This window comes from Uranotaenia lowii, chromosome 3 (assembly GCF_029784155.1).
Source record: "Uranotaenia lowii strain MFRU-FL chromosome 3, ASM2978415v1, whole genome shotgun sequence".
Lineage (NCBI taxonomy): Eukaryota > Metazoa > Arthropoda > Insecta > Diptera > Culicidae > Uranotaenia > Uranotaenia lowii.
The window spans coordinates 15,754,639-15,780,850 of record NC_073693.1 but is presented as its reverse complement, the minus strand read 5'-3'; the positions used below and the strand labels follow the sequence as shown (position 1 = coordinate 15,780,850).

The following is a 26,212-nucleotide window of genomic DNA, read 5'->3' as shown; positions in this document are numbered from 1 at the left end:
TGGTATAATCAGTTTTTTAACAATTTTTTTGACTTACACCTACATTTTTCAAAGAAAAAAATCTATGAACATTAAAAAATGTATCGAAAATAGAGCAACTTTGACGGCGCAAAATGTAATAATAAAAATATAAAATTCATCACTTTCCATTTGAATATTGGTTTCCCTTTACCGTGTTCCCTTCAGGGAAAATTATAATGATTGATTTCCTCAACGACGGATAACTTATCCTAATCGTTTCGATCAGCGTCCACTTTCCAGAGCAACTTGTAGCTAATGTAGTCTAATGAGCCTCCAGCTGATTCCTTCAGTTAGTCATAAATAAACTTACCTCAGATATCGGTGCAGCACCATCTTCCAGTACATCTTGGCATTGGCCCAGATACCGTTGGCCCTGATCTCGTCCAGCTTTCCCCGGTTGCGGATGAAGTTGTACGTCACCAGAAAGCCGCTGATCGCGAAAAAGCCATCGACCAGAAGCGGCGCATTTGTAACCAGCTGGTAGCGAATCTGCTCCGCGTAGTGAAACATGACCCCGGAATTGTTGATGGTGAAAAAAGTGTACCACTGCATGTGGAAGCAGAGGATCAGAAAGCAGCAGATGGACCTGGAGGTTGTTGTTTTTGTTGCGGAAAAGAGAGAAAAAAAAGCAAAAAAAATACGCACCCCGACGAAGTAGAGTAAAATAAACGCGATTCACGTTTTCGCGGGGTTGTAAAACGTGAGAGAAAAGTGAAAGGAGAAGAGATAAAAAAGAAACAAACGTTATATCATTGAGCATTTCGTCGTTGCCTCGAAAAATTCGAGCAAGGCAAGTGGCCACCAGACCGTTCAAGGTCACTGCCAATCTGTTCACTAGCAGTCAGGGTCGGATTTGAGGGAGTCTTAAAATTTGTATATTTAAAATATCGAGAGTTCGAGAGATTATTACGGGTATCTTCCTTCAGCCCCTAAGATTCAAGCTCTAATTACATAAAGGAACAGAAGTTTGATGCTTTTGTTTTAATAACTCATTTTAGAAGATTTTGGCGTCCTCAATTCTACTACGAAAAGATACTATAATACTACCACCTGAGAAAAAAATGCCCAAGCCCCCCTAATCCGACCCTGACTTACACAAGCACCAACCCAAACAACAAACACAAACCCACGACGGGTCCAGTTTTGGGTTGAATCATAATTACTTGATTCCGCAGATCACCGGCAGCGACTGTGGGCCAATGTCAGTTTCGAAGACGGCGATCAGATTTTTGCGCACGTTGAAGCTGTCGATGACCTTGGCGGCGAAAGAAGTTGGCCTTGGGGCGGCACCATTTTTTGTCACCGGTGCCGATGCCGGGGTATTGGCTGGAGTTTCCTTCATTCGTTCGTCGTCGTTCGGAGCTACTGCTCCATTGGCTGTCGTTGCTTCGGTATGTTTCGGTGCCAACGAGTAGGTGCCCGGATTGACTCCATTCGTGGTCGTTGGTTGCTTCGGGCAGTTCAAATTTTTACAAGAACGTTCGTATTCCAACTCCTTCTGATCCCGGTTGTAGGCTAGCAGAACCATCAACCCAGTCACAATAAAGGAAATTCTGAGGAAGATTGTTACTCAATATTGGAGCAAAATATCGTTCCAAAAAAGATGATCATTCCACGTACCCAATGATAAAAACACTTGGCTTGGTCCAGAAATGGTCCGGCAGCTGCATGTCCTTCACCTGCAGCACATCAGGTTTGAACTCGAAGATATCCTGAGCCTGGATGACGCCCTCGTCAAAGTACCGCGCGGTCAGATTGTGCAGTTCCCCGTTGGAACAGGATCTCGGGACGCACAATCCAATGTGCAGAATGTTCTGGTAGCGACACAATGACACAAGGAAAGAGGTCGTTGGAACAAACTCTTAAAGAAAATCCACGCACTTACCTCGCTCATGAACTTCATCTCGACCTGCCACGCGGACTGGTGCCGGGCATGGACTATCCGGAAGTCCACTTCGAACGGGGCTAATGCCGCGATTAGGTTCGGATTCATGTGCCGCTGGTATCGATCCGAGCGGGTTATCGAGAGGGGCGACCGGGCCGATTCGCAGCCCTTCTCGGAACCGATCCAGTGGTTGTGGCCCCACATAAAACCCGGCTCCGGGGTCCCGGATGCGTCGAGAACTGAAAGTAAGAGAAGAGAGAACATGTAAAAACTTACTCAAACAACAACATTTAAAAACTAAGAGCAATTGTAGCCCTCGTCTTAACACATTATGGACCGCAAAAGAATCTAAGCTGGGAAACACTAAAATCCGGCATATTTACTATATCTCAGAATGCACTGGACAAAATTCTACAAAGTCAGTATCTGTGAGTAACCAAAAGTGTTGTGTTCAATATAGCCGAATATATTCAGTTTCATTATGAAATTTGAACCATTTGAGTTATGCTTCTAAGTTAAGCACACTTGCGGGGAGCGAAATCCGTGATATCTCGTATTTGGTCTGCAATATGTTAATTGTCTGATGAAAGTCTTCAAACTTATGACATAATGCTCGCAATCTGAGCTTCTGCTCCTGAAAGTGCCTAACTTACAGAGCGACAGGGCGTACGAATTCACTGATGATTTTAGGAAGGGAAGAACAAATAGTATTGCATTTATTAAACGTTCAACTTTTTTTTTCAAAATTATATTTTTAAGGTTTTTATTTATATGGATAAAAAAGTTTTATAACAACTTTTTTCATTGTAATCAACTCACGAGAATATTTGTTACCTAATATTTTTAACCCTCTCCTACATACGAATCCATGTATGGTTGAGATCTCTTGTTGATCTATCACCACTCATGGTCGATTGCTTCCATTGTATTTTTTTTCGAAAAATTCATGATATTTAAGGCTTATCACCTTCAAAAGTTTTATAATTTGCTGATACTCAGAACAGTCTGCTGATCTGCTCTGAACCTTGAGCAGCACTGATTGCCACTTACGGTCATATGAAGGAAGACATATGACCTTAAGTTGTGGCAAACCCGTAGCAATCGACCAGGTGCGCGCTCGGCTTAATCCCGAGTCGATAGGTGGTGGTCAGGATTGCCAATGTGCCTGATTTTTCAGGATTTGTCTGATTCCTTGAGTCCCATCCTGATAACCTGGTAAGCCTCCGTTTTTTCCTGATTTTTGGAAATAAGCCTGATTTTGTCTGATTTAGAAATTTTCTTGAAAAACTATATGTTTCAATAAACTTTATTTATTTTTTTCAATAAACAGAATTATGTACATATATGTACAATATGACACTGGGGCTTATTCTGCGACTCGAGTGACGTGACTTACGGAATTTCATATCGCTTTGCTGGCTTAAATAGCCTCTCTAGCCTCGAAATTTTTGTTCGGATGAGTTGTTATTGGTCTTCAGAGATCATCGATAAACAATTTTTTTTTCAGAAATCAAGACAAAGAAGTGAAATTTCGTGAGTCACGTCACTCGTGTCGCAGAATAAGCCTCACTATTGTATGTTTGGAGGTTTGTAACTTTCTTCAGGCGCAAAATAACAAAAACTCATTTCTAATCGCCCATGAATTCATGAAAAGCTCCCTGAAAGCCCTGCCAAAAGAAACACCCCTAAGGAATCTGATTGTCAATCAGGTCAAGTCTCTTCGCCTAAAATCGCTGTATTTCGCTCGTTTCTCAAACGTTACTCAAATATGATACTATACGACAATATTCAGCTTCAACCAATCGTTCTAATGTTATTCAAGGTCGAAGAAAAACATTTTTTAATTGCTTCGGAAAAAGGCTCTAGCTAGACCACTTATCAATTGTTTAATGCCTAAGTATGCTGGCGTTACATACAGTTCTTATGTTGGACTTATGGATGTTTTTCTTCTATTTTTTTTCAAGATTATGGTTACGAAAAAAGTAAAAAAAATGGATGTAAAGGACGTTCTTTTCAATCGATCATCCACCAGAATTGTTTCAGTCACTGCAGAAAAAATGAACAGAGGATTAGAAAGTTTAAGTAATTTTAGACATCTTTGTATCATTAGAGTTTCAAAATACGAAGCAACGTTGTTTGATTAATTTTCAAAGATAGGTAGGTGTTTTTTTAACGTTTTGTCAATATGTATATTCTAACGTCTAAATTTACTTTTGCGGCATCCATAAATTACGTAACGCAAAATATGCACTTTTTTGACCCCCATCCCCCCGTATGTCACAAATCGTAACGCTTCGACTTACCCTCATATGAAAATTAAGTAACGCTGATAATTTTTGATTTTTAAATCAATTGAGAAAAAATAGTAAAATTTCCGTCTCAAGGTTACATTGAGTTCTTGGGGCTAGCGCCAAGCCGCAGCCCGTGGCGTAGAGGATAGCCTTCAAGTCTTCTAAGCCAACGTGTATGACATCGAATCCCGGTCACGACGGCATACATGGTACACTTTCTGTGGGTTGGTGGTTTTAGCATTTGTAAGATGCTAGCCAACATATCCTCAAAACATGTACGCATAGAGTTAAGAAAAAGGAATCTCTTCGAGGAAACATCAAGTTTCATTGAGAGCCTGTATGTGTTTGTGTTTGTTTTCATAAATGTGCCTAATATTCGGTTTTCAAACGGTAATTTCATGGATATCTACTTCACATTTTAAGGAGTCTGTCTCAGAATCTTTAAAGAGGAAAGGTTACAAACCAGTTTCAATCATATTGAAGCTTACAAATTTTAAGCTGATTTTGGATTGCTTATCATTTTGCAAAAATTGCATGACATCAAAATAGCTGCGATTAAACTGAAATTTTGGAGGATAAAATCGTTACGTAACGATGAGCATACCTTCCCCCTCCCCTATGTCACAATCCGTAACGCTCGAGCTTATTCCCCTCCCCTCCCCCTAGGAGCGTTACGTAATTAATGGATGCCCCCTTGACACATACGCAGTATTTTGGCAACAACGGTATTTTCACAAGAAAGGATGTTTCATACCAATTCTAGTGAAGTAATTATATTTGCTCTGCAATGTTTCACAAAAATATGATAGGTGGACTCAACTCTATTTATCGAATATACAAATTGCATATGCACTACTTTTTGTAAGACTTTAAATTTAATTTGAGATCTAAATTTTGTTTTTTAATGTGAATTTGAAATCTAAGCAAGCTTTTCAAATGAATTCCTGTTCGGAAATCTGAATGTTTTGTAAAATCTGGATTATAAAATCTCATCTCAACACATGATTCGTAACAAACGAGAAATTTAAGGAAGACTAATTTTGTTCAAAGTTCTGCTTACTAAAACACCACCAAAATTTGGATTGTTGGACTTTTCCAGCATTTTTTTTGCTGGAAATAGAGACAAAAATTTACTGTGCTCAGAGTAGACTAGTTCGCTTTTCGGATTTTTTCGCAGATCAAAGCCGGACTTATAAGGGTTGTTCCTCATGCATTTTAAAGTGTTTTTGCCAAATTTGAGATCAATTAAGCTAATCTCTGTACTGCCCAATGCGTTTTTGTGAAAAAAGTCAATTTTTCTATAAAATTTTATTGTGAGAGTTCTAGCAAACCTCTGTTTATATAAAACGATAATTTTAAGATGCATGTTGTTTTGAACGAAAATCTAAAACAAATCTATAAGAATACTAATAGTATCAACCAGCTTGCTAGAACTCTCATAAGAAAATTTTCAAGAAAAATTGACTTTTTCCACAAAAACTCATTGCGCAGAACAGAGATTAGTTCAATTGATCTCAAAATTAGAAGAACTGCATACCTCATAAGTGGAGACACAAAAACTCATTGCGCAGAACAGAGATTAGTTCAATTGATCTCAAAGTTGGCAGAAATACTTGAAAATGCATGAGGATCAACCCATATGAGTCCGGCTTTGATTTGCGTAAAAGCCGAAAAGTAAACTAGTCTAGTACAGAAATGGTAAAGTGTCGTAAAAAAAATTTAAAAACCAAATAAAACTGTAGTTTATTTTTTTATGGTTTGAAAGTCGTTAAAAAAAAGAGTACAAATGGTTTAAATCTTAAGAAGGGTGGTCCAAAAAATGGGTATGGTTCCGATTTCCAACCTTTGGGTCTCTAATTGTTCCTTGGCCTACCAAAAGGCATCATACTAATCTTTAGCTAGGCAAGGCCAAGGAACAATTAGATAAAACCCCCAGATTAGAAATCGAAAGCATACCCATTGTTGTTTGGACCACTCTAATGCACAGTTGCCATTAATCTCCTTATGCTAATTATGTCATCAAGGAGAACATCATTTTTTATCGTTAGATTCTATTTAAAGAAGTAACATCCTCATTTTATTTTATTTCTTATCAAATATACAAAGGGGGAACCCGTCTATGGCCGAACAACACTGATTTTTCGAAAACGCAATATCCTAGTACAGTAGTTTTTCGATTTTATCACGGTCAAAAAAAATTTCACCGTGAATATGGCGAAACCGTGAATTTGGCGAAACTAAAAATTGAAGTAGAAAAAAGTATTTTTACTATCTTTAATCAATAATTTATAATGTTTTCAGTAGTGGAAACGTTTTGTATCAATAAATTTTGATCATAAGGCGTAATTATCAAAGATTACTAAAAAAAAAGGATCGTTTTCAGTTCAAATTATTCTTCTCTAAAGAAATTTTTTAGGTTTTTTCTTAAAATAAAACCATGTTGTATATCCATTTGATAGTCTACATCTAATTAAAGTGAGTCATTTTGTTTTGATGGAAATTTAACAGTCGTTAGGATCTCTTATTTCGATTTTGGAAAAAAATTCATAGAAATTAACATCCAAAAAATTTTTTCTGCTAATTTCAAATTTCAATATTTTAATCTATACACCTTTGATGAACTAAAACGTATATTTATTCGAAACATATTTTAAAATTTGCTCAACTTAGACTTTTACAGTGTAGAAATTTGCTTTATGGGCAGATAATGTTTTGTCTTTATATGTAGAAAAACAGAAATCTTAGTCATATTTTCAGACAAAGCTAGCAGAATTTCATTTTGGTCTTCCAAAATTATCCATTCAGACAATACTAAAGGCTATCCAATAAGGATTACGCACGCCATCCTTTAAAATAAACAAGTTCAACAAAGAAACCAGAGACACTTATCTCTTTTCAAAAACGCTTAAATTCACCCACATTTTTATATGATTCGCATAACCTAAAAAGTAAAATTTTTTAAAGCGACTAACCACAGAAGTAACAACACTAGCATCAGCGTGACGTTAAAATACTTGTGTCGATTATTACAAGCGTTTTTAAAATCCAAATGACGATTTGGAACACTATTAAACACTATACAGATAAAATAAGCATTCCAATGGCATTTTCATATTATTGGATACCTATATACTATAACATAAACCATAAAAAATATCATAAACAAAGACGCTCTATGCTTTTGAATGAAAATTAAGGACCTGGAAATGGTTTCTGAATGATTTCTTAAAAAGCGTGATAAAATCGAAACAATAACCGTGATAAAATCGAGCGTGAATTTGGCGAGTATTGATAAAATCGAATAGTGATAAAATCGAGAAACTACTGTAATGTTTTAACACCATGGAAATAAAATAAATAGCAGCCTGATATGGTGTTAGAAGTATGGTAATCCAATCTGAAAAGGTAAACCAATGATATGCATTTAAAGCTTTCGCCTAGTAGTTCGGAGAGGATCGCCTAAACTTAGCATTTATATTGTGGTCAGTTTTTACGGCTTGTCAAATGTGAGTTGCACATAAACGTCATCGTTAGTTGGTTATCTTTCGACTACAGCAGGGATGAGCAACCCGCGGCCCGCAGGCCGCATGTGGCCCTCGAGACCCTTTTGTGCGGCCCGCGAAGCTTTTTTCAAATTTTAAAGCCTTAACTTTTTTCTACAGTGGATTGTAAGGAAAATTTATATGACTTGATCAAATATGCACTTATCTGCATTTGCAAAATCCTTCAGATTTTAAATTGTTTTTTTGGCATTAAGCATTTATTATGTTCTGTTCAAGGCAGAGAGGCAATATTGTTTATTGACATAACACATAACACATTGTCATTGACATATTGGAGTTTTTTATATTCAGGAATCAGGATATATTTTTCCACTTTTTTTGACTTCTACCACTTTGAAAGGCAAAATCGATTAAAGTGCCTTAACTTTTGAATAACGCATTACTTTTGAAAAGTAAAATCGATTAAAGTGAGTCGGAAGAGCAGCCAAAAATCGGAGCTAAAAATGATTAAAGGAATTTCGAAGTCCTTTTGTCAAGTTATTATTTATTAAAAAATATTTTCTGCTGATATTTTTTTAAATACTAAATAAGCTCCAGAGGCTTGTTCTGAGGGCATTTAAATACTGGCAAAAAAAAAAAAATTAAATTTGTGAACTATTTTTTATTTATGAATATTTACAAAATTGAGGAAGTTTTATAATAAGCTTGGGTGAACGATTTTAGATTTTTTATCAACATGATCAGCCATGTTGGCCATGTTATTATTTCATGATAAAACAATAGATATCTGAAATTTTATGGTTCGATTCAAAAGGTCTTCGATGATTATCTGGGATGTTTTTTTTCAGAAATTTGATTGAAAATTTATAGAAACATCAATGAATTGAGTTATTTCACTTATAATTCGCATTCCACATTACCAAAGTCATAATATAGCTTTAGATATCCTATCCCACTGATATCTAAATAAGATTAAAAATGATAAAAATCTGGATAAAAATTCTAGAATGAAGAATATAGTTTTAAAGATAGATGCTTAAAAATATGTGAATTTTAATATTTTTATGTGATTTCGACAACCTTGCTCAACATATCAATGCAATGATCCAATACAGAACTTTAATTTAAAAAACGGAGTTTTTGCCGTTTTTAAGAAAAAAAATCTAGGCTTTGAGGAACAGTTATAATTGAGGAATGGGCTTGTGATATAGCTCAATTGGCAAGTCTGTTGTCTCCTGAGCCGATGTCCGCGAGTTCGAGCCCAAGAGCAAACATCGAACATAGTTGTACCGGATAAGTTTTTCAATAACGATCCGCCAACTGCACCGTTGATAAAGTCGCGAATGCCATAAAGATGGTAAAACGACTATAATCGAAACAAAAAAAAAAATAATTGAGGAAAAAACCACAGAAAGTTAATTATCAATTCAATGTCCAACGCTAAGAAGATGGTGATTTCTTTGAATATATTTTTTCACTCTATTAGTTATCACTGTGATAAGCCTCAGAAGATTTTTAAATGGAAATGATGTCAAATACTACCGTTAGTTTTAACAAGAATGATGTAATAACGAATGTATATCAAGAAGTACAATTTAAAAATTGAGATAATTAAAAAATTACAAAGATTTAGTGATGAACCTTTTCAATATCGAGTATTTAAAAAGTTGTGATGAATTTCTGTTTTTAAACACGTGAATTGGTTTTACCTTTCCTTTTTCCGATTTGTTCTCGCCAAAAAAAATATTAAAAATTTAAATAACACTTTGCTAGTTATTGAAAAATAAATTAGTTTAAGTGCGGCCCGCCGACAAGATTTAAAATTTAAATTGGCCCGTTGGTTCAAAAGGTTGCTCACCCCTGGACTACAGTAGATGTAAGATAACAAAACGGAAGTTCAAACAAAATATCATGAAAATAAAAAAAAAAAGTCGATTTGTCTATGACAGGACACCATATTGTTGTCGATGACCAGACAAGAAAATATTCATAATTAAACATGATTTCAACTTGAAACTTTTATTTTTTTTCATCTCTATAGCACCCTGAAATGGTTAGCAGATGATAAGGATTCAAAAACGAAAATATATTGTTCCTCAGAGAATCTTTAAATTTTGCTGTCCGGTCATAGACAATTTTTCTCTAGTTTTTTTTTTAATAAATTGTTGTCAAAAAAAATATGAATGACTATATAGAATGTTCAGTATTGAAAAATACGTCCTCACAAGACCTGTGCAAGTAATTTGTGTCATTTTGCTACGTTTTTGTGCCATTGGTGACAACTTTGGTAAAGTAATTCGTAGTGTTCGGTTATAGACACCACTTTTGGAAATGAGTGAAAACTAATATATAATGATTTCTCTTACCACATGAATATGTTGTAAATAAATTTCTTTTTAATTTAGTTTAGTGATCATACTATTGATACTCTTCAAATCAGTAGAGGAAGTAATATTAACAAAAATGTATTTTTTAAGTTATTGCTTAAAAACCTTAAGTGTCCGGTAGTAGACAAGTTCCCCCTATCCTACTAGATTTTGCAGAAATTTATGTCCATCTGCCGCTTTAAGGGCAAACGTCAATGTATTTTACGTAAATCTTCAGTCATGCTCGTTTTCTGCTAATACTCAATTTGTATAAGCTAACATTATCTTGGAACAAAAAAGTTTCACGAAAATTAGTATGAATTACTTCAAGAAGCAACGGAAGCAAATTTGAACACCAAACCAAACATGCCTTTAGCTAAACTTTCAAACACTTTCTCGGAACCTTCAATAAACCAGATGTTTCCAGCTGTTAACGCTGGAAACCTGTAGGTACGAACCTATTTGTCGCGTTCGACTTAATTGAGTTACGCTAATTGAGTCAGTTCCTGCATAACACTTCAAAACAATTCCCCCCTCGCGGCCATTCGTCCAGGGGCAGCTAGTTAGCAAGTTACCCACGGGCACCATGATAGGGCCCCGCAAATGCATCAATTTCCAGTTTCCGAAAGTTGATGATGGATGCTCTTCGGCAAATATGCAGTTCCTCACACGCGTTCGCTTCCGAAAAACCAGTTTAACATGATCCCGCTAATCAGCAACGCGTCTCGTCGACGCGTTTCGATTGAAATCCGAGCGCGCCGCTCCCTCACCGGATGGGACTTACTTATCTATAATTTGATCCGATCGACTCGACTCCGACTACTAGGTATATTGTGTACTAAAACTATAAAAGCCCTCTCCGTTACGCCCATATCCGATCCGTTAGGTTGGTTCAAGGTGTCGAGAATCCGGCTGCCCGCAGTCGGGCACCACGTCTGGTCACTTTCTATTTAAGATTTGGTTGTTTTGTTTTTGTTTCCATATTCTTAGCATCATGATCGATCGGGTACATGGGGTTTGCCCTTCTTCCGTCAAGGTGGTTTGCGCGTGGTTTTGTGTTTTGATTTTTGCTGTCGCAATCACCAGCACCCGGATTGATCGGTTTCAGGTTTTCCGCCAAAGTGGGTAGATTTCGTCACTGACTGAGCGTCCGTCGTCGAGTAAATCAAGATTTGGGAACAGCAAAACGTGATGTATGACTATTTTTGAACATGATTATTTAAAATGAGATTAAACGAAGATATTGTTTGTTTTTAAACAGGCTTCAGGAACACAATGGTTGTTCAAAATTTTTCCGTAATACAGAGTTTTTCAGAAGTTTGGTTATTCTACTGTGTAGAATAAAGCTTTCACGAAACTATTCAGAGATTGGTTTAAAAAAAAAGAAGCATTTCAGATTCAACAATGAAAGGTGGATGTGAGTAGTCAATCAAGCTAAGCTAGCTAAGCTAAGTTTGGTTATTCTACTGTGTGGACTATTATTATAATAAATGTCAAAAAATGACAGGTGTCAGTTTAATATATCGGAGATTTTTACCGAAATGTAGCTGCCAAAAATTTAAACTCTCTTAAAATTGACATTTACCGAACTACTGATAAGTTTTGTTCAACGAATTCTTATAGTTAGGCTGTATTTACAAACACCAGAAAGTACGGTGGCAATTTGTAGAAATTTTTTGTCATCTCCCTAGTTCAAAAACTCCAAAAACCTTCTTCGCAAAAGAAAATGCTTTTTTTGAATTTATTGAAAATAAATAAAACACATGGCAGCGATCGATGCCACTCCCATCACATCAAAAAATGTGATAAAAACAAGCCCTCCAGTGGTAGTGTGTCCCCATGCGTTACGCATCAGACGAGGAGGGTGCGTTGATTTGTTTGCGCACAGATTATGTTAATTTTATCAACGCAGTCTAGTTAGGTTTTGATGTATTTATCACTATATAGACTCGGCTCGAAAAGCCGGTTGGTCTGCGGTTATTATGATCCATCTACATGCGCGGGAGGTCGTCCACTAGTAAATAGTGGTTAAATCGTTAGTCGGAGTTATTTAGTGGAATCGTGTAGTATTTCGTTTTAAATCTTTAGTCTGACCCTCTGATTTATCAAAATACTATTCAGTGCTATGTTAAACACAGTATTATTTTAAATTGTGACAATATTGCAAAGAATGGCATGGATCAATTTCCGTATGAATTCCGTTTTTCTTACCTGTTCTTCTTGTTGTGTTTTTTAAAACTAGAACTAGACACTAGAAGGATCGGAAAATAGAAAATACCTATTCGGACCGGCGCACACAGCCTTTTTTACAAAGTTGCTTGAATTGGCATAAGCCAAAAACTTTTCTCAGACGTTATAGCATTTAATAAGATGTAAAAAAAAATATTTTGCTTATCTCACGGCTAGGTGGTTTTATCAATTTTTCAAAAAGTTCATTTTATGGCCCTTGTAATGTTGGTTATTTGTCCTGAAGACAATACAGGTCTAAAACGCTTAGTTACAGCAGAAAATAGTATGATCGCCTTTTTTATGTTTAACCCCTTTGTGCGGCGGTCAGTCAAAATGACTGGTAAAGGGGAAATTTTTTATAACACAATATTTCTAACTTTTTTCTTCTGTGTCGTTTTATAACTTATTCGAGAATGTTTTCGTTATACATGAATATATTTTTCCACCATGGGTGCACGGAATCACCTGATTTTCGCATAGTTGACAATTGCGAGAATGCCACAAATTGAATATTTCAAATAATTATGAAAATATGTAAATTTTATTTTCGGCATATCGGTGAAAATTTCTATTCTTGAAGTAAGAATATCAGAATTGAAAATTGAAAAAGATGGATGGAAAAGTGAGGAGAAAATTTACCATACTTTACCCCGCAACATATATTATTTAGGAGAAGTAGGATAGAGCCCGTCCGGAGTATAGAATACGTATCGTCCTATCCTACTTCGCCCTGAATTTATTCGTATGCAAACAGCCTCTCTCATACAGTATGGTCGCTTTTGATTGATAAGTGCTCGATCAATGCTAAAATATGCCCTTTTTCTTCCCGCCCCCACTTCTTGAAGGAGGCAGGCGTTTTTTATAATCATTACCATTTTTTCGTTCAAAAAAACCCCCTCATATAAAATTTGGTTCCATTGGATGATAAGTTCTTAAGCGATACATCAAAATTATATGGAACCCCCTCCTTCCCTCTCCTTTCTGAAAGCCAGAAGGTTTTTTTAGCAATCTTAGTAACATATCTAGTACCCAAAATCCTTGCCATTCCAAATTAGATTCCATTTGCTTGATTATTATTAAGTTATGCCAACAAAATTGTATAAGGGCCCCTCCCATCATCGTACTCATTTAAGCCCTCAAATAAAAAAACAATCATCCATGCCTTAATCCTTTTCTACATGAAATTTAATTCTATTTCTTTGATAAGTTCTCGAGTTGTGCAAAGAATTATACCACCGCTTCCTGTATCCCCAATGGAAGAATGGAGGGTAGACTTCCCCAAATGACCCGACTTATGAAAAAGTTAAGTGCTGTAGGCTAAACTAGGCTAGGACTAGTGCAAGATCTCATGCCAAATTTGGGCCAGATCGGATCACGGGAAGGGCTCGCTCAACGAGCCTAAAGTTTGTATGGGATTTTTAAAACATTTTGTTCGAGAGAAACATGAAAAACCAGCTTTTCATGGATATTTTTGGTATCCTTCGGCCGATTTAAAACCGGGTTTTCTTGAAGCCCAAACTATGTCAAATATTTTATCCGAAGATTGCAAATGGATTCGAGTTAAAATAAAAAAGTTACTAGGCTTCAAAAATGGGCTTACTTTTTTAAGGGTGGTATTCATCACGGTTAATGCTGCGTCGAAATGTTCGAACGTCCCGACTCATTAACAATGATGAAATTTTTTGAAGCCTAATAACTTTTTTATTTTAACTCGAATCGATTTGCAGTCTTCGGATAAAATATTTGTCATAATTTGGGCTTTAAGAAAACTTGGCCGGGCTTTAAGAAAATCCGGAGAAATCGGCCGAAGGAAACCAAATTTATCCACGAAGAACTGATTTTTCATGTTTCTCCCGAACAAAATGTCTCAAAGTCCCATACAAACTCCAGGCTCGTTGAGCGACCCCTTCCTGTGATCCGATCTGGCCCAAATTTAGCATGAGACCTTGCATTAGGCCTCTAGGATCAATTTTAGCCGGCAGCGCATAACAATCTTCACAATATAAAAAACAGGAGATATGTTTTTTGAATAATGCGTTTAATCGTTTTATGAAATTTTCAAAAATCTTCAAAATCTCTATACAAGTAGGGAGAGTTTGTACATTTGTTCTTCAAGAACTCAGAAACTATTACAGAAATTCGGTAAGGAGTTGTTCAGTCCACCAAGCGGACCAGTGATGTCAACCTTCCAGATTTTGTCTGGATCTTCCAGACTTTTTGGACTTTTACCAGACGTTTTTTCAGGTTTTCAGACTTCCAGACTATTGACAATTCTTCCAGACAATTCCAGACTTTTGGGTTTGGACATAAATTGCTCTAAGGGGCCGTTCACATACCACGTGGACAACTTAGGGGGAGGGGGGGGGGGGGTATATGGAAATGTCCATGCTTGTCCACGGAGAGGGGGGTAGGGGTTTGGGTCATGTCCACGTGGACATACTTTCTTCCCAAAATTTTTTCTAAGGGTGAATAAATATTAAGATGTTTGAATCTTAAAATTACATAGCTTTTCAGTTTAAGTTTAAACAATTAATAACCACTTGAAAGCAAGTGATAAATATGATAATTTTTAAATTTATTTTTTTAAATTATTTTATATCAGGTAATCCTATTTCTTTTTTTTTTTTTTTGTTTAAATCAGCCATTCCAATAACAAATAGGCAAAAAGTAGTGTTTTCTAACTGTCAAAAGAGATTAACAAAAAAAACATTTTCAAGTCTGTCCACGTGGACATCCGGGGAGGGGGGTAGGGGTTTGCCAAATGTCCACGCTTGTCCACGGAGGGGGAGGGGAGTGTCAAAAATCTCATTTTTCTGTCCACGTGGTATCTGAACGGCCCCTAAGAAACTATGAAAATTCAATTTGGTCATGGTGTAATATGGCAGGAAATGATTAGATTTTATGAATTATGAATTCATAAGTGTTCGAAACCTATCAATATTGGCAATTTAAGACATAATACGTGACTGATAAGGTTTGGTGATTACCTACATACATACATACATACATACATACAAGACAGAACACGTGACTGATATGGTGACAGAAAAATAGTATTGCAACATTGAGATCTGGGGACCAAAAAAAAAAGGGTGGCCACCTTCAAAGCTAAGATGTCCAGACATTTCCACATATTTCCAGACATTTTTTAAAAATCTTCCAGACTTTTCTGAAAAATAGTTGACAACCCTGAAGCGGACTGAAGAATGGGAGAAACCGAGAGAGCGGAGAAAACCCGTTGCGCGACGCCCAAGTAGCGAGAGCTATAAATACAAGCGGTCGCGCTCCTGTCGGGTGAGTTTTGATCCAACCGTCGCGCGAGCAACATCGTCCCGAGAGAGCCGAGAGCGGCTCAGAAAGAGAACCAGCCAGCAGTGGGCTGCATCAAGGCCACCAGAAGGAAGCAGTAACCAGCGTTGCTCGTCGATTAAGAAGTGGAAGAAGTGATAGTAAATTAGTGTGAATAGCTACTTAGAGAAAATAAACAATGAAGCATTATTAAGCAACGAGTTCTCTTTTGCTTCACTCCTGCTCTTGCTCCGATTCCACAACCAATCGGCTCTTTTCAGAGCCATCTATAGAAAGAGTTTGCGATCACTGTGGGAGACAGTGATCGACCCGGCCTTGGCCCGCCCAGGTACAGTCCGAGGACTTGCCTCCACCGGTGAGACAACAACTGAGGTTGTCTGGGAGAGACTCACTTCCACGAGGGGAATGAGTCCCATCGGTGGTTGTTTTCCAAGCGCCGCCCCACGTCCACTAAAGGTTGTTCATGGCCCAACAGGAGTAGTTTTTTGAGTAAAGAATGATATCTGTCGAATTTTGAGACGGTCGCACTCAAGAGAGAGAGAGCTCCCATACAAAATAATTTGAAATACGATTAAAAGCCTAATAAGGTTTTTCTCGTGTTTTCTTTATATTGGATGGGGACCCCACTTTTCTTTGGCATGAGGGGCCTTTGTGTACTAAAAAATGTCTGAACATGTAAATGTAAGCATTTTCACAACATTTGATGAGATTCACTTACCAATAGATTGAATTTTACCGCTTTTTATCGTATTTGACGATTATTTTGTATGGGAGCCCTCTCGCTCTTGAGTTCGACCGACTCGAAACTCCGCAGATATCATTCTTTACTAAAAAAATCTACTCCATGCCGAATTTCACATCAATCGGTTCAGTAGTTTCTGAGTTCTTGAAGAACAAATGAACAAATTCTCCCTATTTGTATAGATATTTTGACGGTTTTTGTAAATTTCATACAACGATTAAACGCATTAATCAAACAGAAAACATATCTCCTGTTTTTTGATATTGTGAAGATTGTAACTTGCACTTTCAAATGCATTCAACGATAAAATTTTCGACTTACTCCATTTGGAGCTATTGAAGCTTTAAAAGAGTCATTTTTGCAACACATATTGCCTCATAACTTCAAAACAAAAACAAATTGTTGCTCACCCGATCAGGAGAACATATCAAAATAAGAACTTAAACTTATTTCAAAGAGATATCTATATCTTTTTCAGTTAGAATATTGTTCTCAAAACTTTCGTCTCTTACTTTCTTGAATCTTGGTTATATCTTAATTTGATTGGCATTCTTGAATAGGATCCCGAAAATTACCGAGTTCGGTAATTTTTTTACCGAAATCCTAACATGTGTAAATCGTTAAGCTGTTCGGTAATTTTTTCGGTAAAAAATAAACGAACATCGGTAAATGAAGAATCGATTTACCGATGTTCGTTTATTTTTTACCGAAAAAATTACCGAACAGTTTAACGATTTACACATGTTAGGATTTCGGTAAAAAAATTACCGAACTCGGTAATTTTCGTTTACTGTGTACCATTTCATTTCTGGACCACTGTGCATTCTGATGAGGAAGGGGTCTCAAATAATGATTAGAACATTTCTCTTATCAAAATATCCTCCTATGCCAATTTTGGTTCCTCTTGCTTAATTAGTTTCGGAGCTATCTAAATAATTATAAAAGACGCCTCCGCCGCTTTCTATCTACCTACTCGGAAGAGGGAGGGGTCTCAAATAATCAAAGAAATATTTTTCTTTGTTGAGTTATAGTTTTTATCATAGTCCGAGTGTCCATGGCGAAATTTATTGCGCTTATAAAAAATAATTAAATACACAGATTCAAAATTCATGAAAAGTCATATTTTTGCGAATTTTTAAAATGAAGTGTATAAACAAACAAAGTGTCAAACCAATCATTTTGACTGGTGCGGTCTTTATAGTGCTAAAAGAGAAATGGGCTCACGTCCTCTAGAAGCAAAAGGTAGGTTCCGGGAGTCACTTTTGATTTATATGATTGAGGCCAAAATACCTCAACTTGTAACGAGTTATTCAACTTCCACCGGGAGTATTCAATGTGTCATTTGACCTGCCCGGGGAACACCCAACCAAATTCCTTAGACGGTTTGTTGTATAATATTGAAAACGTCAACAAGCGTTGGCGTCTACTGGATGTCATCGAAATTATTGACTGTTTCCATCGTCCAGGTTGCTTTCGTAAAGATTGGAATTTGAATAGGACATTTCTTGACGTCTATTTGGTGTCGCTAACAACCACTGACATCCATCGATTAACTTTTAGGGAGTTCCGAATGTCTATTTCTTCTCATACGTTTCGAGAAAATCCAAATTTATTACGAAATCATGTTTATAAAATGAAAAATTTCAAACGACATCAGAACGGATGACTCAACGTCAACGAGAATTAGCCGGTTTGCCGGTTGTGTAACGGAAACGAATAAAAATAAAATAAAAAGAAAACAAAATTGAATTGCAAATTTTCGAACATTCTTGCCAAAAATCGTTTGACAAATAATCGAACCGTATTCAATCGCTCAAACGCCAATCAAAACCGAGAAACAAATATCGGTCAAATTTGCAAACATCCGTCAAACGATTTTTCGCTAAACAGGATTCGAGTTTCGCCACTTTTGGGTGGAGAACAGAAGAGAAAAAAACGATACTCGTGAATTCGGCCGTGAATCCGACAGGTTTGAGTTGGTTGATTGAAAAAAAAATCATTCAAGTTTGAGCCAGCAGATGAATACCGTGCTAAAAAAAAAGAAACAAATACAATATGATAAATGATTTCACCGGTCGAACACCACGAGCATTTTGAAGCTCGATTTAATTCAATCCTTTTTTTGTGCTTGACTACGGTTCTTGATACCTTATGAATGATACGTAGAGGTTTGCGAATGCGAAGCAAAAAAAAACTACATCCAGCTATTGGTACAATAAAAAAAAACTCTTGACATTTTGTAACACTTATAAAAAAGATGCTTAGGTTAAACATTTCCGGTATTTTTTCTCCAATCATCTTGTTTCCTGAAACTGATATGGTAAGGATATAGACGATGACATCAATAAAAAAAACCAGTTTACGACTTAGTAGTTAAAAAAAAACAAGTCTTAGCAACATAATTGTTAAGCTTCTCTGGTTTTTAGGATTCTAGAGAAGACTTCAGAATAAAAAGATGATTAATTTTTTTAGAAACGAAAATTAAAAAAAAATAATATTCTCATTCCTTGATTGTGCCAAGATTATTACTGTCTTTTATTCGTTAATGTTTAGATTTTTTTATCGATTTTTTTTGCAACAGTACCAGGTCAATGACGCAAACTGCATTCCTTTATTTTGAGTATAGAATTGTTTTTTTTATGTGTTGTTTTCAACTCTCCGATGAAATGAATCGAATCAATTCGACAGTTTGATCCTCACAAAAAAAAAAAGAAACACAAAAATGTGACGCAAAAGAAATGCTTCAAATTATTGGCAATGCGAGAATTCGTGGTACGGACATTAGCATTCAGAATGGGTGGCAGAGTTCTTTCATGCTTTCGTTATCCGAAGTTTGTAAATTGGGGAGAAGAAATAAATTGATAATCTCTAAAGTATTCTGAACTGAACTCGTTTGCCAGCTAATGGAAAGTCGGCACTTCTATAAAGGGTAAAATATGTCAATGTATAGCGTTTGTATCGTTTAAATTCTTGCAACGATAATTTGAGACATCCTGTTGCGATCTTTATTGTTTCTGCTGAGATGACGTCAATTCATCTGTCTTATAAGCCTCTATGAATAATAAACTGAAATTTATTATTAATATTACTTTTTTAAACTTCTCTTCCTGCACGTTCCATTTTTCAAGCCCAAAATTAGGTTTGACCGAGGTTCAAAACATAGTTCGATTCTATGAACTAAAAGTTAATTTCCTTTTTCCTCTTTGCGATAGTTTAAAACGAAGTTCAAACTGCAAACTTAAAACTAATCACATTCGAGCCATTTTTGCCGAACCGCATTTCGCGTAGCTCCGAATAAAGACATAAAAAAAAGTTCAAATTGGAATTCGGTTGTTGAACTTAGTTTTGCGATTGCCCAGTCAAACTCAAAGTTAAGGGCTGCCACTGAAGTGCTGTTTCATTTTCAGATTCAGCGCCCGGTTTCACATTAAAAGTGATCTTTAGTTTACTTAGTTCAAAAATGCTGTAAAGTAATGTGATTAAAACGGCACCGAACTGATAGTCACTGATGGCGAATGTATCTTGTGGTTTTTGAAAATGACATTGAAAATGTTGTGCCATGAAACCAGTTCAGACGAATGTCAAGTTATTCAGCTCAATCCTTAAGACCAGTCCGCAACTTATCTACAAGAACTATATTGAAAAACCATATAACATGATGTAATTAGAACTTTGGCAAAGTTGTCCCTGGACGTAATCCGGTTTACCTACAAGAACCGTAACGTTACTTTGTCCTTGATTTGGATTAAAATTTAGATCATACATATTTATCGCCTGACTTGTTCTGCGAGTCCAGTCGAAGTAAGTCAATTTTGAAATGCGTCGTGATTCGAAGCTTTCAAGTGCAACCGAGTGCATGTCGATGGGGTTCCGTTAGACGAAAAGTTGCGGATGCAGTTTGTTTGCGAAAAAAAACATTGTCAAGTCACGACATCTAAGATATGTAACGGCTTAGTTCAGTATTTCATTTCGTTTTTGTGGACTGCTCAAAGGTGTAAGAACGCGATTTTGATAGCTGAGAACTGATTTTGAATAGAAAATCTGACAAAAATTCTAACAATTTGCAAGTGGTTTTGATAAAATTCCGTACACAATAAAGTTGATATGTAATGAGATGGTTTATATAATTGCTTCTTTAACATAAAATCTGAAAGAGAGATTCTTAATCATTTTGAAATGATTATCTTCAAAATTCGTTTCAAACATAGGTATTTGTACTCGTAAATAAATTTAGGTATTATGATATAATTTATTGCATGGAAAGACCCATCGGAAAGACCCCATTTTTGTAGAGAGTTGCTCTCATAGCGAATAAATGTAGCCAGGGCCGTAGGAAGAACTGCCTCATGGGAGGAGGGGGGCTGGCGGGGTTTGATGACAAAATTCTTCCTGTACATCGTGGTTGAAAAATGCATACATAAATAATAGTAAAAAAATAATACTAAGAGTATCTCATTATTCGGGCCTTAGTTCTTTTATATTAATTGTCATTAATTTAAAATCATTACTTTCGCAAATAAGTTTTTTTTAAGCTTTAAAAATAAATGATGGATCTTGAAGGCTTCATTTCAAAGAAAAACTTGTTTGAGGTTCAAATCGGATTTATTTTCAACTCTTGTAAACTCGATACATTCAGATTTTAGTTCAAACGGTCAAGATTTAGTGATAAACCTATTCAATCACCTTAAATTTGAAAAAAAATACGCAAGTACATGAACTCGTTTTATTTATTCTCTTTTTCTGTTATGTTTTTGTCAAAAATTTGTCGTTCTAAACAACTATGTACAGCTCTGCAAACTACTAGGGGAGATGGGGGCATAATGGCCACCTTAAGGAAAACGCTTATTTAACCATAGAGAACAGCTGTAATATGTGAATTACATCATTGTTTCGTGTTTAGACACTCAAATAGTCTTTTGCCTAATTGGATGAAACTTGAAAAAGAAGATAAAAACGTTTAAAAATGCATTTTAAAAAATTTTGCCGAAAGCTGAAAACCAGTAACTGTAGAGGCATAATGAGAAACCCCCCGAGGCAGTATGAGCACCATTAATGAAGGCATAATGAGCGTTTTCTGCCGGGAATTCTAGCAGTAAATTCGACTCGATGAAGTCAACTGACTAATAGAGCTACAGCTTGACTTGTATCGTTTGACGATTTGGCCTATTGGTTAGATGTCGGAGAGGTAATCAGTAGGCCCGAGTTCGATTCCTGGTCGAGGTGATTTTTTTTTCGTTTATCATTCATGATCATGATTGCACTTAACGGTGAGGCGTAGATTCATCAAACGAAGCAATAACAAAACTAACAAAATAATCTAGGTCTGTTTGTAGAATTCAAAGAATTAACACATGCTCATACAATATGTTTCTGGTGTTTTGTTTGACGGATGATGCTTTGATGTTATTAGCCGTATAATGTAAAAAAATCAATCATGAATGGTATGTGCAAAAAAAAATCCCCTCGAACAGGAATCGAACTCGAGTCTACTGATTACCTCTCCGACACTTTACCAATAGGCCAAATCGACAGACGAAACAAGCCAAGCTGTAGCTCTTTTATTCAGTTGACTTCATCGAATTGAATTCGCTGCTAGATTCCCCGGCAGAAAATGCTCATTATGCCTTCATTGATAGTGCTCTGTTCGCCTCTAGTGAACAAATTAAAGTAAAAATCGTTTTAAAATTGATTAAAGTGAAAAATAAAAATTTTTATGATGTTGAAAATTGAGATCAAGATGATTTAAAGGTCATAAAAGCTTATTTGGTGGTGCTCAAAAATTATAAATTTTCGTCACTTGAGAACCTAGCTGGTTATTATTCAATATTTCTGTAAAGATGAAAAGGATATTTCTTTTTTGGTGAAAAATTAATACTATGGGTAGTACGAAACAAGTCCTTATGAAAATTTGTTTAAGAAAATACGTACTTATGTAGAAAAAAGGAGTGCTCATTATGCCCTGGGTGCTCGTTATGCACTCATCTCCCCTACTTAAAAAGTTGGATATCGAATGTTGGCAGATATGAATTTGAAAAATAAAAGACCGTATTATTTGGTTACTTGTTATCAGATTTTTGAAATCTCTGGATCAAGCCCCGTACTTAGTTTCAAAACTGTCAAAATTCGGAATTTATCTCAAGATAATGAAAAAATATATTCTTTATTTTTGATAAGTGGCTCGTAAAAATTATGATTTGAAACATTACTTTACCATTTTACCGTTTGCTTAAGAGGATTTTTTTTATTATATGACGGGTTTGCGCCGGGGGTCTTCAGATCTTTTGCAAAATTGAAAATTTGATTCGTTATTACGACTTCTTTCTATATTTCTAACATTTTCGTTTTTCGAGCTGGATTCGGTTTGATTTTTTTGTAAATGATATAAAACCATGTTTCAAAGCCAGCCAAAAGTTTGGGATCACCCCCTAAAAAACATGAAAATTTCGATCAGCCATATCTCAGCCATCTAATGACATTTTGGAATTCTTTTGATCTCATTCAAGAGATTGGAACCAAACCTTCTTTGTGTGTTTTTGACAAATGTAAATTGAGTTTATATGACTTAAGTTTAGCTTAAAGTTGGGGCTTTTTTTTTTCAAAAACTGAGCTAAAAATTCAAACCTAATCATCTCAGGGTGGAATGGAAAAAAATCCAAAATTCGAGTTACATTCGAATCCTTTTTTTTCATACTTATTAAAATATGTTTGGTTAAATTAATAGCTACTTAAGTCATCATCCAAAAGTTTGGGATCACCCCGTAGTATGGTGTAACGGCCAAAAATTTGGCAAAAACAAAACATGCATTTTTATTTCACGCATATCTCTGTTATCAAACAACGTATTGTTTATCTGGTAAGCTGATTTGGAAGCTAATGAGTTGAACTTGCTTCATGGATATTTGGTTAAAATATTTTTGAAGATTAACCTCATTAAAATTTTAGCTAATGCTTGATCATATTTTGATAATTTTCACCAAAGTTAGCTGCAAAGTTAGCAGTTTGCAAAAAACATGCAAATTTGATTTGACGATAACTTAGTTGTCTTACAAGATATTTAAGATCGTATTGGCTTTCCCATGCCTAAATAGAACTGTCCGAATATTCTGCAAAAATTATCATTGTATAGCCAAATTTATGATGCCACTTTCATCTGAAGACACAAAAGTGACCCAACAACTCCTTCAAGAGTTATGAAAGAAATAATAACACTAAAGTCGAAAACAAGCCATGGTCGAACAATTGCACTCACATAGTTAGCAAGCGCTTCTAGCAACGTGGGAACAAAAGCACTTTATTTAAATATTTTTTGATTTTCATAATTTTCACGCATGGAGCTGAACCCGCATGTTTTCGATCACTGCACTATACATATTTTTCTAAATCTTCCGTTAGTGATATAATATTTTAAAATAACAGAGTTTAGCATTTCCCTTTTTGATCTTTGTATATTTTCATTCAAGAGCATTGTTTAGAAAACCAGCTTTTATGATGCAGATATTTGATCATTCATATATAAATAAATAAATAATATAAATTTCATACCACTGTATTCTTAGAGCAAGTGCACTCGTGTTGGAAGGAAGTGGTCGAAATTTTGACACTTCAAGCACATTTTGAAAATTTTACAATGTCAATTTTTTTTCAAGATCTGCGGCCGTCATTTTTCTCTACGACACGATGTCTATTTTTACATGATGTGATGCAGAAATAACTGGACCTATATCAGATACGCCTAAAATAGACACGTTGTAAAGAAATTTCACGGCAGCAGATCTTAAAAAATGTTTTGCATTGTAAAGTTACAAGGGCCAAAATTCCTACTACTTTCTTCCAACACGAGTGAACTTGCTCTTACACATCTGTAGTTTACACCAATATAAATTTCGTGGAGGTTTTATGATTTTTTAAATGAAATATGACCGCGCAAAGACAATGCGAAGTTAGCAGTCAGTTTTCCAAAATGTTTATGTAAGATTTTTTTTTTAAGTTTTTGATTTGAATTGATATCCAAATAAATGTTTTTAAATTATTTTGTTTAATATTTTTGAGATTTCAAGTGAAGTAAAGATTGTAAAAATTGGTTCAAAAGTTATTAAGATTTAAGACGCTAGATTTGGCGGATTCCGGTCAAATTGAGACAATGTCACCCGTCTTGCGTGCGACGGGGCCCTTCAAGAAACACACCCGTCACCCATATATGGGTGCCATGGAGACGAACGTGTTATATCCGCGAACAACACTTACTCTTCATCGCCCAAATCTCCTTCTGCTGGATGCCCTCATAGATCTGCTGCATCTGATCGTAGCATCGCTGCGACAGTTCTTCCGGTTCGGCCATCGAGATCAGCCCATACACGACCGAAGTGTGCCGAAGGATTTCCTGCTGTCGAAGGGCCCGATTCGATCCGACGATCAGCCGATCGGTTTCTGTGGCACGATCGGCCACGTTACAGAACTTTCCCGGACAGGTTTCATTGCGAAGCTGCTGCCGATGATGAACTTTACCGCTATTGGTTGTGGCATTAAGTGATCGAGATCCTGCCACGGTTCCAAGAATCGGAACTAGGAATAGGGCTAAGGCAAGAAGCAGGACTCGAGGGGACATTTTGCTTTTTTTTCTGTTCGTTCCAGAACAAGATGGACACTTTTTTTCGGTTTTCGATCGATAACTTGGCCTTCGAGCAAAAGATCGTTCACCTACTTTTGCTCAATTCACCTACTGACACAATGAAGCGCGCTGAGATGAATCACTGCTCTCTTAAAACACACGATAACGATTGCACATTTCTGCCGGACGCCAGTTGGACAGTAAAAAACAACAAGAAAAATAATAACAAAAAAATCGATCGATGACAAGATACTACTACCCCTGCGATAAAGATCACTTGCCGATCGCCGAACTTGAATTCGAACTCTGGGCAGCCGGAACAGGCTCAGGTTTCATTGAGTAATGTTGCCTTACTTGCTGTGCGAGCCTTTGGCTTCTTCTTTAGCTTTTCTTCGGCTTCGATCTCTTCTTGCGCGTTGTTCTTCAGCTGTGGCTGCCTTCGATTACTTCTGCAGCCAATTTTGCCAGCCGACTGAAATTTGGCTTATTTTGTTGCGTAACATTTATTATCACTTCACCAAGCCGACAAGACAACACACAGCTCAGGCCAGGCGCAGAGCACAGCTTCAAGTTTCTCGGTGTGTCTGGGGCTTGACGGACGACGGACTCTGATCCACACGAAATGAAATGATGAAGGCGGTCAAGCTCACAACACAACACGAGGAGAAAAAAATATGAAGATCAACAACATAACGGGGGGAGCCAAAATATATGTTGGTCAATGAGAGACATACACGCGTGATTTTACGTTTTTGTACCGAGTTTTGCTGCACTTTGTGGTGTGGTTATTTTTTCATTAAAATTTCGAAAACTTTTCTCTCTGGGTGGCTCAACTACTTCAGTTCGGTTGCACGAATTGTCATCCAACCCAAATTTGATAAAAATAAACTTCAGAACCGTTTATCCGGGCCACTCCCCCAAAACCAGTAACCTTGAACCTTTTAAAAATAATTTCCTCGGAAAAAGAGAGCAAATTTTGCAACCCCTCTTCTGTGCGGCAACTCAACAAACAAAAAAGACCCGAACGTCCACTCGATCCCGACGCGCAACTTCGAATGAGCGATTGCGTCGCGCTGAAAATCGTTGTTATATTGTTTTATTTCCTCCAATAGAGACACGACAGAGAGTACCCGAACGCGCACCCGCAATCACTGTGATGAACTGTCGCATTAAACACTCTGCACCACCCCGAGGAAGAAGAGAGCAGACAGAGCAAAGAAGAAACCTTTGAATCCGCGGTGAACCACTCCGATTGACG

General features: G+C 36.4%; 1 protein-coding gene across 6 annotated transcripts; it reads right to left on the bottom strand.

Moving 5' to 3' along the window:
* Nucleotides 1-327: 327 nt before the first annotated feature.
* On the bottom strand, nt 328-26,212 carry LOC129755528 (uncharacterized). 6 transcript variants are annotated; one of them, XM_055752069.1, is made up of 6 exons: nt 26,180-26,212; nt 24,591-25,133; nt 1,907-2,145; nt 1,642-1,835; nt 1,185-1,574; nt 328-607 (listed from the first exon to the last, which is right to left on the bottom strand). In XM_055752069.1, exons 2-6 carry the CDS (start codon nt 24,949-24,951, stop codon nt 328-330), a joined length of 1,464 nt encoding a protein of 487 aa, XP_055608044.1. In that variant the 5' UTR covers nt 24,952-25,133; nt 26,180-26,212. The 6 variants fall into 6 exon arrangements, with proteins under 6 accessions (XP_055608044.1, XP_055608040.1, XP_055608042.1 ...); XM_055752065.1 differs by having other exon boundaries at nt 25,893-26,207; XM_055752067.1 differs by having other exon boundaries at nt 24,591-25,096; nt 25,893-26,207.